We start from the raw sequence: 14,079 nt of genomic DNA on the forward strand, positions 1-14,079 counted from the left end.
TTTATATTAACTGCTTAAAGCTCAAGCTGAGATACTCTTTCCATTGTGAAATAATAAACCTTTATTGTCAAAGTACAACATGTGTACATTGAGATTAGCTGAGCCTCCCCCTGTGCTCTCTCCCCCCAACACACATATAATATAATAACCAGTATTAAATATAATATTATTAAATATAATATTAAATATATTAGTATTAAATATAATAACCAGTATTAAACATTCTTGCAAATTAGAGGCACTTTTTTCCCAGGAGACTAGCTTACTGTAATTGTGCCATCCAGACACAGTTGTGCAACATGTAAAATGTGAAAGAAAAATTATTACTTTTATACATTAAAGAATACTTTCAAGAAAAAGTAAAAGTATTCAAATGGGCTTTGTAGCATATCTAGTCATAGTCAGAGAAGTAATACAGTAGTTATTAAATTATCTATCATTTGGGTAACAGTGAAATGTTGCTCAAAATTACATACCAAATTGACATAAGCCCTGTCAACATATTCAAATATAATAATACAATAAAACAACTGTTTTCTTTGAAATTGTAAAAAAGGAACTATTCAGTGTCAGACAACATATTTAGCATTCTTTAATTTTAAGTATATTGTACATATAATCATGTGAGGTAGATCAATATTCACAAAAGAAGAAAACAACTGCCAATATTAAAATAAATTATTATATTATACATTGATGGGGGTCTTAGCTTCATCTCCTGCATCTGGTTGTCCATTGTGAGAAAGAAATGCTGGACTGTGATCATGAATCTAATACAGCAGGTTTGTTCTTATATTCGCACCATCAGAGCATATTATAAAACAGATTACAGTAGAAACAGTCTGTAACCAACTTAACAAAGCCGTGATTTTTTTAGAGATCAGCATATCCAGAAAAGATTGTAGGAATGGTGACACAATCATTTCAACAACACATTTGACAAAACATCTCATCAACAAACTTAAGTGGAATAATTATTAAGTACATCCACAGATGAGAATCATTTTAATGGGTGTAATGGTAAAGGCACTAGGTTAGAAAGCAGGAGACTTTGAATTCTAATCCAGCTGGGTGATCTGGCCAGTCATTCTCTCCCAGTCCTAAAAAGAAGGCAATGGCAAACCACTTCTGATATCTTGCAAAGAAAACTACAGACACAAGTCCAGGCAGTTACTAGGAGTCAAGACTGAATTGAAGGCACAAAAAAAATCAGTTTAAAAAGCATACTCAAAGAACACTTATAGAGGTATACTCATAAATAATTTGAATAACTAAATGAGGAAAATGCTTCTCTAATTTGGGAGGGATAGTTGATACCATACAAACACAACCTTGAACAGTTTGAACAAAGTTTGATATAACAGACACATTCAATATCTTTCTAAGGAAAATATTCTTTAGCACCAAAGGGACTTTTCTTCTTAATTCAAATATTGCTTTCTAGAAATAAAATTATTTTTCTAGAATCAAATCTCTTTACAGCAGAACGTGAAGAAAAAAAACTTATTCCATCAACCATTGTAAAATATGTTGGAACAGTGCTAAAATTTATTGTCCTATGATCATATATTAGAGATGTTATCTATGTGTGCATTCTGAGCTGCAAAAACACAAGAACAAAATTATATAATACAAGATAGAAATGAAGTAACAACTTAAAAAAGCTAACTTTTTCCTGAATTATAAGGGCATTTCAGGAAGTCTGTTGGCCACTGCACCATGACAGAAACAGAGGCAGGCAGATAACTATTATTCTTTGTGAAACCTTCCACTGTTTTTCTCCAATAAAAAAGATAATTGCCCCAATCATTGGCAATTGTGTGGCATCCCAGTGAAGAGCCTCGATTCTGTGTCTTGAATAAACTGGTCAGAATTTATATTTATTTTTCAGGACAACACTCTGGCTAGAATCCTTGTGTACTTTCACCATCTTATTGATCCGGTAATCTGATTTAGAGGAGTGAGGGGCCAACTACATTGCAATTGAGCCAATAATGGGGGAAGAGAGATACAATATTTCTAGAGCAGTATTGCCTATCAGCATTCCTACTATATGGAATATTCTCAAGAAATACATTTCCCTGCAAGCAAGAATGGTGATAGACGAAATAGTAGAAAATGAAGAAGCTGATGTGTGCCGGGACTTTAGAATTCAACCAGAGAAGTATTTGCCACATAACAGTCCAGAATTAACAACTGTCAATAAGAAAGGCAAAAAAGTCTGGATGGTGCATGTTGCAGCAGAATAAAGTAGAAAGAACTGGAGAAAATCACAAAATATAAGGACCTGCAAATAGAAGTAGAAAGCAAAGGGAAAGCAAAGCAAAGGTAATAGAAAGCAAAGGTAGTATCAATAGTAATAGGCGCCTTGAGTGTAATCCCAAAATATCAGGAGCAGCTCTTGAATGCCATTGGCATTGACAAAATCACCTTTAGTCAATCGCAAAAGGCACGTTTACCTAGAACAGTTTATCTCCTGGGAGTATCTTTAATACTATCTATCAACAATATCTGCCTAAGTCCTTGGTAAGGATTCGATAGTGGATAAAAATGCCAAATTCAGTCTAAATATTTGATTGATTGTATCACCAATCATAATACTTTCTTCTCTCTCTTACCTTGTTTTGTTTGTTTACTACTTTTCACATTCTTTCTGCATCTTGCATAATGTTGCTTTTCCTGAAAGGGACTAATATGGAAAGTATGTATGTACCATAAACTAATAATCGATTTCATCCTCTTGCTTCAATTATCACAGTATGTTTTTCTGTTTTCTCAGAATCGAAATAGGTAATTGTTACCCTTTTGTTGATTTACTTTGACTTTTGATAGGGTAGTAGTTTATTAAATCAGGTATCAGATTTTGTTATCTGTGTTTTTTTAAGCTGAAGAAGCTTCTCAGATGGCTTCCGGTTTGCGCGTGCGGTGCTTGCGGATGTGTGGGAAGAAGCCTCTCCCCCGTCTGATCTATCTTCCTTGCAGGACCCTGAACAGGGTCGAAAGTCGCCCTGGAGGGGTGACCACTGTGAGGAGGCCCTCCTTGTGATCACAGAAGGGCGACATCCCTCCGTTTGATCTGGAGCAGCTCCTCTGGCCCAAAGAAGAAGAGATCGGTTATTAAGATGGCCGATCATTAAGCCATTCCCTGCTGAAAGTGAAAAGCACCATCAAGCACAATGAAGCAATCTGGAGGATCTGGGTGAGACCTTACCTTTCTTATTCCCCTAACTACTTTCCTGTGGGACCTTTTTGAAAATTTCCTCCCCCTCTTTTGAAAGATCGGCGACTGCTTACTTGGGGAACAAAAATTTTAAAGCCTTAAAAGAAACCAAATGATTAAGCTAAAAAATTAAGCAATCTTATTTATACTTTTGAAATTCCTGGGCTATTAAAAAGCTTTTATTTCTTCAAGGACCTACTGCCCTATTTTCTGCTTAAGCTGTGAAAGAAGAGGAAAAGAAAAATACTGATTAATTGGATAATAGCTTCATATCAGTCTGGAAAAAGATGTTACACCTTATTTTATATGCTATTGATGACATCTTGTGGCAAAACCTGGTATAGCAACTAAACCTTTTCCTTATTGTGTGTGCTGCCACCATGTGGTCGTTTGGGAACTGCAACATGTTATGTTAATCTGTTATGCTAATCTGTTATGTTAATCTGTTCAGTCAATCCCTCCCATTTTGTGATGTACTTCCTCCTTCTTCTTAATCTTGAATATTCTATCACTTCCTGGACACCATTACATGTGGTCTGCTCTCATGGTAGGACCATTACTGTCTTTGACCTTGAAATACCATCCATTTCATCATCTGCCACATCTTGTTGTCTGCTGTAATCTTCTCTGCATGTAATAAAGATCTTTGTGGATGATAAAAAGGTAATTTTATGAGTTCAGCTATCTGGTAAAGACTGTCAGCAGTGATTATATCTACTTATACAGGCCAGGCACAGGGGTCTCAGCAAGGGGATATATCACTATACAACAGTTGAAGTCAGAATATTGTGAGAGCTGGCTGAAACACAGATTTGTCCTTGACACTATCTTTAAAGATAAGAATTGGGAACACCTGGCACTGAAAACAATCTCTGAGAATTGTGGAGGTGGACACTCACTGACTCTTATTAAAATAGCCTCCACGAAAGACCTACCTGTCAACATCAAAGAAATGGAGGGTTATATTCCACCACTTACCGGTAACTATAAACTGATACTTGAAACTATTCTGGCACTGGCTGAGCAAATGAAAGCCAGACTGCAAGATAAATCTGACAGCTTAAATCTACCAAATGAAACTTTGACTTTAAATGATGAATTGACAATCCAAAAACAAATAGAAGAGGAAATTAACATCAAAATAGGAGACCCTAAAGAACAACAAATACAATCTATTGAGAACCTTGATGCTCAAATCTCGACTTTAACTATAAAACCTACAATTCAATAAAAAAGAAAAATAGAAGCCAAAGAAAGCAACACTAAGACAGAAGATACCAAAGGCTTTCAAATACAGTATGCTGAGAACCTAGCCAACCAAATAATAACTATAACATTGGTCATCCTCTCTTATCTAAGCCAGATGGAATTGGAAGAAGAAAAAGACCAGACTGAACTAATGAGAACTATACCTTACCAAACATCGAGAATTGATCTATTAGAGCAACATCTTAATGATTACAAAGGGCTTTGCAAAACTGACAATTGGATGGTCTCCCTGGAGTCAAACAATGTGTGTTGGAAGAAAGGGAGACACATTTGAGAATCTAAAGGCACCGATATGGAAGCCTGATTGGCACAAAAAGAAGGCAAGAGTTAGTTTTAAAAGATTAGATTTGTCTTTCTGTTGGGACTTGTAATGATAAAGCTTAAAATTTCCTTTAATGGGCTAAGGGGAATCTTTAAAAGATATAAACTGATTCTATACTTAGATTTTAGATTTTTAAGGGGAAGCAAAATTAGTTATCAGAACATAACTTTGAATTATATTATAGAATTTGGAATATTATAAAAACATTATTTTAATAATTGATGAGCTATTAAGATGATAAATAGAATATATTTGTTGTAATGATATAGATTAAAATTTCTCTTAATGGGCTAAGGGGAACTTTTAAAAGATGTAAACTGATTTTATATTTAACTTCTTGACTTCTAAGGGAAAAGAAAGTTAGCTATTAGAATTGATTTATATTACAGAATCTGGAAGGATACAACAAAAGATATTTTTTCAATAACTGGTGAACTGTTAAGATGATAAACAGAATATACTTGTATAAAATAAGAATGCATTGAAATGAACAATGTATGTATTTTAGACAGGATAATTACTATATAATGAAATGGGGGAAACCTGAAAATTAAGTTTTCTTCTATATATTACAGGCTACTTTGAAATATTCTATCGCAATTAGGTAAAATTCAAAAACAGGACATGGATATGTATAAGTGAAAATATATTGAAAATTGTTCTAATTGATTGAGTCACAATTAGAAATGTATTAATTTGATTAATCTGATTATGTTATCATAACTAAGGGAATCAGAGAGGGAATCCTTGTTGATGTAACTTGAGCTATTTACAAATGATTTTGTTATTTGCTATTGTTTACTTCTAACTACCCAACCACCGTATTGCTTCATAAATATCTGGATGTAAAATTAAAAAATTAATAAAACTTGTTTTTTTAAAAAAAGAAGCTTCTTGGATGAGAAGTGAAATGTCTTCAAAGAAAAACAAGAAAGTCCAGTTGCCTCGTGAAAAAGCATCTTTGGGTCTGTGCTTTCATATTTATCATAGGTTACAATCTGGAACAAGGGGATGGCAAAAACGCTTTTTCTTTAAAATAAATTTTACCATAATATAATAATAAAAGCATAGAATAATAGAATGGAAAGGTGACTAAGCTAAATTTAAAGCATCTGCAACAAGTGGCTATCTAAACTTTGTTTGAACATATCCTTTGGAGAGAGGCTCACAATTTATTTTCACTTTCATACTATCATACCATCAGGAAAAAGAATCAACCATAATCTGGCTTCCAGTAAATTAAGAATGTTATTCAATAAAATGCTCTCTGGGCTATAGATTTTTTTTATGAAGAAAATTTTATTTTGGTTCATCGCTCAGTCAGCCAGATGTTCAAACTTGATTTTGCATATTTATCCACCTATCAAATCTTTTCCAAGGACCTGGGGTAGGCAGATGTTAATGTTTTATGGCAGGGGTGTCAAACTGCTGGCCCGCGGGTCGGACACATCACGTGGAAGCCGCGCACACCCCATTGCCGGCAATGGCAAAACCGTCCCAATACGTTGTGCGATGTCATGTGACATCGCGAGTTTGACATGTCTGTTTTATGGTATTACAGGTAATTATTATTATTATTATTATTATTTATTTTATATAAAATAAATCTTTATTTTTATTTATTAGCTGGTAAAATAGAATAATGTGGGATAGACAGTACCATCACCAGATGGATTTACAGTTGGCTGATGAACCACACTCAGCATGTAGTTCTCAACGAAACTACATGTACATGGAGGGAAACATGCAGTGAGGTACCTCAACGTTCTGTCTTGGGCCCAGTGCTCTTCACCAGCGTCATAAATATTCTAGATAAAAGCCTCATCAAATTTGCAGATGATACCAAATTGCTAACACTTTGCAGGATAGACTCAAAATTCAGAAGGATCTGGGCAGACTTGAGCATTGAGGCCTACTTAACAAGATGCAAATCAGTGGTGTGAAAAGTAAGATCCTGCACCTAGCCAGGAAAATTCAGATGCACGGCTATAGAACAGGCAGTACCTGGCTCGACAGTAGTAACTGCATGAACAGACGGATAGCATCAAGATCACAAAAAGTGATAGGACCACTTTATACTGCACTAGTGATGCCACTCTTGGAATACTGCTTCCAATTCTAGTCACTATGATAAAAAAAAAGATTCTGAGACCTTAGAGAAGAGCAACTAACAAGATAAGGGTCTGTATGATAAATGTATGAGGAAAGGTTAAGGGAACTAGGTATGTCTAGAACAGGGATAGGCAACCTCGGCTCTTTTATGACTCATGGACTTCAACTCCCAGAATTCCTGAGTCAGCTATGCTGACTCAGGAATTCTGGGAGTTGAAGTCCATGAGTCATAAAAGAGCCGAGGTTGCCTACCCCTGGTCTAGAAGAATTAGGAGCCGTGGTGGCACAGTGGTTAGAATGGAGTATTGCAGGCTAATTCAGTTCACTGCCAGGACTTCAATCTCACTGGCTCAACACTGACTCAGCCTTCCATCCTTCTGAGGTCAGTAAAATGAGGATCCAGATTGTTGGGGACAATATGCTGAGTTTGTAAAATGCTTAGAAAGTACTGTAAAGCACTATGAAGCAGTATTTGTCTAAGTGCAATTGCTATTGCTAATTAGGAGTGACATGATAACTGTCTTCCACTACATGATGGGCTGCCACAGAGAGGTGGGAGTCAACTTATTCTCCAAAGCTCCCAAGGTTAGGACAAGAAGCAATGGGTGGAAGTTGATTAGAGAGATCCAACCTGGAATTACAGAGAAACCTCCTGACAGTGAGGACAAGTAACCAATGGAATAGCTTGCCTTCCGGAGTTGTGAGTGCTCCATCGCTGGGGCTTTTCAAGAAAAAATTGGACAACCATTTGTCCAGGATAATATACTGTAAGGTTTCCCGCCATAGGCAGTGGATGAATTAGAAGACCTCCAAGCCCTATGATTCTAAGATTTTAACTAGCCCCTCATATATTGAAGAGCTCTACAATTTTATCTATCACCCATCTTTTCTCAAGGTTTAATATATATCATTCCATCAAGCTCTCCTCTATGATGTGGTTTTCTGTCCACACAGCTGGAGCCACAGAGATCTACTTGTACAGGGGTAGGCAACCTTGGCTCTTTTATGACTCGTGGACTTCAACTCCCAGAATTCCTGAGCCAGCCATGCTCAGGAATTCTGGGAGTTGAAGTCCACGAGTTATAAAAGAGCCAAGGTCGCCTACCCCTGTACTAGTAGTATGCAGAAACAGTCTAGGTGAAATGTGCTCATGCGCTCCTCAACTCTATTGTGGCTTTCCCATTTGCATACCACAAATGTGTCACACTTGGCAAGAGTCACTTGATTAGCCCTCTGGTTTCACTATCAGTCTGCAGTCCTCCATCTGCTTGTTTCTTAGTGTTTTTCATATATATATTGCTGCAGGAACTGTAGTGTTTTCATATATCCAATATTTTCTCTCTTTTCCAAACTATCAGGACCCAGTGGCTCTTCCTTCTATGCTTTTTAAGGTTTTCTATTCTATATTTTTCAATTTATTCAAGCAAATTCTATTCTATTCTATTCTATTCTATTCTATTCTATTCTATTCTATTCTATTCTATTCTATTCTATTCTATTCTATTCTATTCTATTCTATTCTATTCTATTCTATTCTATTCTATTCTATTTTTCTGGCAAACATGTGCAACAAGAATCGTGGACCATTGCTAAAAGTCTGATGATAAGAAAACTCAACAGAATCTAGTGAGATTTACATTCTGCTAAGTATAAAATGTGAAATATTAAGAACTATTGTTCTAAAATAGTATCTATAGCAATAATCTCTACTTTAAATGATAATTCTGGACAAATCTACCAATTTTCATCAGGAGTTGTGCTCCAAGGTCCGAGTGCACATGCATCCCAAGATTTCAGCTTGTCCATGCCAACTTTAATATTGATTTGCAATTATTCTAACAATATGTAATAATGAAATAGTGTTATTGTAATTCTTTAAATAATGTTCCACAAAAGTATTTATCTCCAATTATACACAAAGGACTATAATATGGCAATGATAGCTAGAGAATTACATCCAAGATCTATTCTAGAAAGCAGTCACGTTTATTTTTAATGTAGTCAAGCAGTTTATTTTTAGCCAAACAATATACTGTAAGGAGAAAATATCAGTTATTTTTCCCCCATACCCTAAAATATAGCATATGGATTTAACTCAATTAACTGCTTTATGAAGGTTTAAGTAAAACATTACCAAGCTTTTCAAAATCCTGTCACTCATCCTCCCTTAAGAATGGAACCTCTCCAGCCTAGACTGAGAAGTCAAAAAACATGTATCTATCAATCAGTGCTGCACCATGGTGGCAGATTATGGTCTATAACTTTCATTGATTCAGACTGATAATAAAAGGATTTGCTTCATTCCATGAAATCAGTGGCACACTAGTCATATCATTATCATTTAAAAATGGATTCCCATGTAATTTTGACTCTAATCCTCATAAAACACAGAAATTGGATCAGTCCAGTTGAATACAGAGAGGTACTTTGGTTTGGAACTGTACATACCCCAAACATATTCACTCGGAAATGTGAGGCAACTGATTACAACAGCAAATTTTGAAACAAAAAGTTTCATTTTTTGTCTATTTTATTTTATTTGTTTTAATTACATCTTTCCTCTTCGTGTCTTTAATTAATTGTTTCACATTCCGCTTATGGTATGTTTTTTGGTCTATGTTTGGTGCCTCACTTTCTCCTGCAGCAAGACTTCAATGATAATTAGTGTAGGGAAAAAAGGATTTATGAAAGCCAAATGAGAACAAGGGAAATCCATTTATTTCTGTGAGATAAATTAAACATTTTTTAAAGATTAAAAAACAGTTATGCTGGCCCCTTAGTTGAGATACTATAATCTTTTCAGGTAAGATCTTCGCAGAATTTCTGACAATGAGAACAATTAATCAGTGGAATAGCTTGCCTCCCCGAGTTATAGATGCTCTATCACTGGAGGTTTTCAAAAATAGACTAACAACCATTTGACTGGGCTGGTATAAACTCTCCTGCCTTGAGTAGGGGTTTGGAGTAGAAGACCTCCAAGGTCCCTCCCAGCCCTATGATTCTATGTTCTATGGACAATTAATATCCATGCAGTCAAACAAATTTGAAGTATAAACATCTAGCAATTGTTTTGCAAAGCAATAGGAAATCAAAGTTTCACGTTATTTATGCCACTTTGAAGGTGCAAAAGAATTCCACAGCCGTTCCAAGATTTTATAAATATTAAGAAGGGAAATCAACTCCAGTAGAAAATATGCTGCTTTCTGCCAAATCATTAGTATGAATGATGTATGGAATCCACCTTCACATTTTATAACAGATCCAATCAACTTTCCCAATGGCTATAATAGTATTCCCAGATACATATATATAATGTAATCCTGAAACTGTAAGCAGGCTTGCCAAATATTGAAAACCAAACCTGATTCAGGATACTAACAATTAGATCAGACTTACTTTAAACCCCCAGAGGATTGCTCCTGTTGTTGTTAATGAGTAACTATAAAGATGACTGACAGTTAGTTTGTGAACAAACATTTATTACCAAGGGGTGAATATATAAGCCAACTGGATATTTGATGTCAAATATTTGATATTTAATGAAAGAATAGCTGATATGGAACACTGGAAAGAGCTGGGTCAAGCCTCAGACTTCTGTCACTCATTGGTTCAAAGTACTGTTGGAGCCCTGGCCAATCTATATATTACTAAAATTCTTGCTCCTGTTTCTTTGTAGCCTTCAAGTGGGCAAATTGGTGCATCATAGGGCAATAATTTTTGAATCAGCATACTTCCAATGCATTAATTTACAGAATTTGTCCAAAACCCTGCACCCATGATTCCCGTGGAATTGAAATTTGGCAAAATTCGGTCATTTAAATGCTGCTGTACTATCATGTGTGACAGCCAGTCTGTGATTGTTATTTTCAACGCTCCCTGCCAACTTCCTATAGGGAAAGTCAATGAGGAAGACAGCAGGAAATCAGAAAATGCTCTTGCTCCCATTGGTTTGTTGGGTTTTTTTTTCGCCCACCCAGGGTCCTTCTGTTTCACTGTTTAGATAAGGAAATACCTCTAAAATGGGTCATGACTTGGCTAGTTATTTACAAAACTTTCTAAACTGCCCTTCTTATGTTGACGCCAGATATAGGATAATTCTACTTACTAAAAGGTTTAAAGAGGAGTCCAGAGAATTTTATTTTCACCTACTGCTAAAGGATATAGCTGCTAATATTTTGATAAGTTCTGCTTTGGACATGTACAAAGCATATGTGCCTTATAGTTAAAAAAAATCAGCAGAATTAGCAAGGTAAAAATTCTACATTGTGTTCCACTTTATTTACTTCCTCTTTTGTTTTTTTAAATTACATCTTATGTAAACATAATCAAGGACTGCAAAGTAGCAAAAAATAAATAAGATTTTATAGTAAACAGATTTAATAAGTTTAGTTAACAAAGTTAGCTTGAAAAGTTCCACACTTTTTATGCATATAATTTTATGCTATCTTGGCAGTACCTACTTATATATGTGAACATCAATATTTTCTTGGTTTTTTTCCCTTTTTTACAGTGATAATTGATCATGTTTATTGCATATTTTCTAATAGCAACAATCTAACATGATTTTGAGTTTCAGTTTATATATTAATTTTAAAATAGTTTGTCATATTACATAGAGTTAAATTAAATCTTATAGAGTAGTTTGTGTAGGATTATGTTCGTTTCCTAAGGAGCAAATCTATGGGAAGAGCAATAAAAAGAATGTTACCTTTTCATTATTTTCCATTTCAGGGTGCAAACTGCTTTCTCCATCGCTTGAAAGAGGGACCTCAGTTTTTTCACCACAAAGCATATTCTCTGCAATATGAATGTTTGGTGCCAGGAAGGTAAATTCATTCTTTCTGGATTCTGAGGCAAGGCAAAGCTGGTAGGAATAAGGCAGAGTCCCATCTTGAAAATTGGGTGGAAATATGACCCCAGCTGTGGAATGGGAAACGGGAGCAAAACATGGTAAGAAACTGGACTTTCCTGACTGCCGGAGTTTGATGGCAATGGCCAGAATCACTGACAAGAGGAATAAAAATGACATCACAGCTAAGGCCACCACCAAATAGAACTGCAGGTCCGACTGATCCTCTGAGCTGTTCATCTGGCTTTTCATCTCCGGAAGGGCCTCCTGGAAGTTCTCAGCAAACACCAGGTTCAGAGTGACAGAGGCCGAGAGGGGCGGCCGTCCATTATCCTTCACCAGAAGGACCAGTCTCTGTTTCACGGCATCTCTCTCCATAAAGGTTCTTGCTGTCCTGATCTCACCCGTATGGGAGCCAACAGTGAAGAGGGCCGGTTCTGTGGCTTGGATCAGCTGGTAGGAGAGCCAGGCGTTGTGTCCAGAATCAGCATCCATGGCCACCACTTTTGTTACCAGATAATCTGCCTCGGCTGAACGAGGGACCATCTCAAAGAAGGCAGAGTCCTTGGAGTCTGGTGAAGGGGACAGGATTTGAGGGCTGTTATCATTCCGATCCAGGATAAACACCCTGACTGTGACGTTGCTGCTGAGAGAGGGACTCCCGCCATCTTGGGCCTTCACCTGCAGCTGGAATTCCCTGAACTGCTCATAGTCAAAGGACCGCTGGGCGTAGATGGTGCCGGTCTCAGAATGAATGGAGATATAGGAGGAGATGGGAAGTTCTTCTATGTTGCTGGTGAGGATTGAATATGTGATGTGTGAGTTTTGATCCACATCCGGATCAAAGGCTTGCATCTGGAAGATGGAGGCCCCAGAAGGATTGTTCTCTGGCACGTAGATGCTGTAGGACGCTTTCTCAAAAACAGGGGCATTGTCATTGATATCAGAGATCTGCAGCAAGATGGTTTTGTGTGTGCTTAATGGAGGAGTTCCCTTGTCAGTGGCTGTGATTGTAATATTATACTCAGATGCTTTTTCTCTGTCCAAAGGTCTGTCTGTCAGGAGCTTGTAATAATTTTTAGATGATGGAAGTATCTTAAATGGCAAATTATTTTGCAAAAAGCAAGTAATCTCTCCATTATCACCAGCATCCTTGTCATTTACACTGATGAGAGCAATCAGAGTTCCAGGAAGTGAATCTTCAGGAACTGGACTGAACACGGAGGTTAGAGTTGTCTCTGGGGGATTATCATTCTCATCCAGAACACTTATTTCAATATTGGAGTGTGCTATTAATCCGCCCCCATCTTTTGCTGCAACTGTCATTGTATATTGCTTTATTTCCTCAAAATCCAGTCGGGCACTAAGAATGACAGTTCCTTTAGTAGAATCGAGGCTGAATTTGTCCTTTGCACTTGCTGGTAAATTGCTGAAATGATATGTGATTTGGGCATTTGTCCCGTCATCTTTATCAGAGGCTTCCACCTGAAGCACAAGGGATCCAACTGGAACATTTTCTTTCAAATTAACTGTATATGTATCTTGAGTGAAAATGGGGGGATTGTCATTGGCATCAGTAACATTAATCCATATATGGGCAGTTCCAGTTTTCCTTGGTTCACCCCCGTCCAGGGCTGTAAGGATCAAATGAAGGCTCTGTTCGCTTTCCCGATCAAGGGCTTTCTGCAGCACCAGTTCTGCATATTTAAGTCCATCTTTTCTCTCTCTAACTTCCAGTGCAAAATGTTTATTTGGACTCAGTATGTAATTTTGGACAGAATTGAGGCCAACATCTGGATCTTCTGCTTTCCCTACCTGAAATCTTGTACCTGGCGAAGTTTGTTCACCTGTTTCCAAGATGATATTGTCATTGAGGAATTTGGGTGCATTATCATTAATATCCTGGATTGTGACTGATATATGGAAAACATTCAGAGGGTTTTCAAGTACTACATCCATATTGACAAGGCAAAGAAGAAATGTGTCACATAGTTCTTCCCTATCAATCCTGTCATTCACATAGAGGTTTCCATTTTTGGCATTGATACTGAAATAATGCATTTGATCTACAGAGACAGCATGCAAATTTCTCCTAGACAGCTCTTGGATACTCAGTCCCAAATCTTTGATAAGATTCCCTACTACAGATCCCTTAGTCATCTCTTCAGCTATTGAAAAGCCAATTTCTTCTGAAGCAGTGCAGCAGGAACACGATAATAATAAGAGAAGCAATACTTGCCTTCTGGCTGTCCTTTCATTGTCTTTGTTCTTTTTATCCATCCAGCTGTCTGCAGAGTTTCTGCCTTC

The 14,079-nt window shown here is 36.8% G+C and overlaps 2 protein-coding genes across 8 annotated transcripts in view; both read right to left on the reverse strand.

Annotated features, from left to right (window-relative positions):
- LOC308665430 (protocadherin gamma-C3-like) overlaps positions 1-14,079 on the reverse strand; it is a gene marked incomplete at its 5' end in the record, with an annotated part of 208,181 nt that overhangs the window by 68,195 nt on the left and 125,907 nt on the right. The gene's annotated exons all lie outside the window — the stretch shown is intronic.
- Positions 11,602-14,052, reverse strand: LOC308665509 (protocadherin gamma-B5-like; the record flags this gene model as incomplete). Its single annotated transcript, XM_081323570.1, has 1 exon — positions 11,602-14,052. One exon carries the CDS (start codon positions 14,050-14,052, stop codon positions 11,602-11,604), a length of 2,451 nt encoding a protein of 816 aa, XP_081179696.1.

This window comes from Vipera berus, assembly GCF_964194415.1.
Source record: "Vipera berus genome assembly, chromosome: 3".
In the NCBI taxonomy this organism is placed as follows: domain Eukaryota; kingdom Metazoa; phylum Chordata; class Lepidosauria; order Squamata; family Viperidae; genus Vipera; species Vipera berus.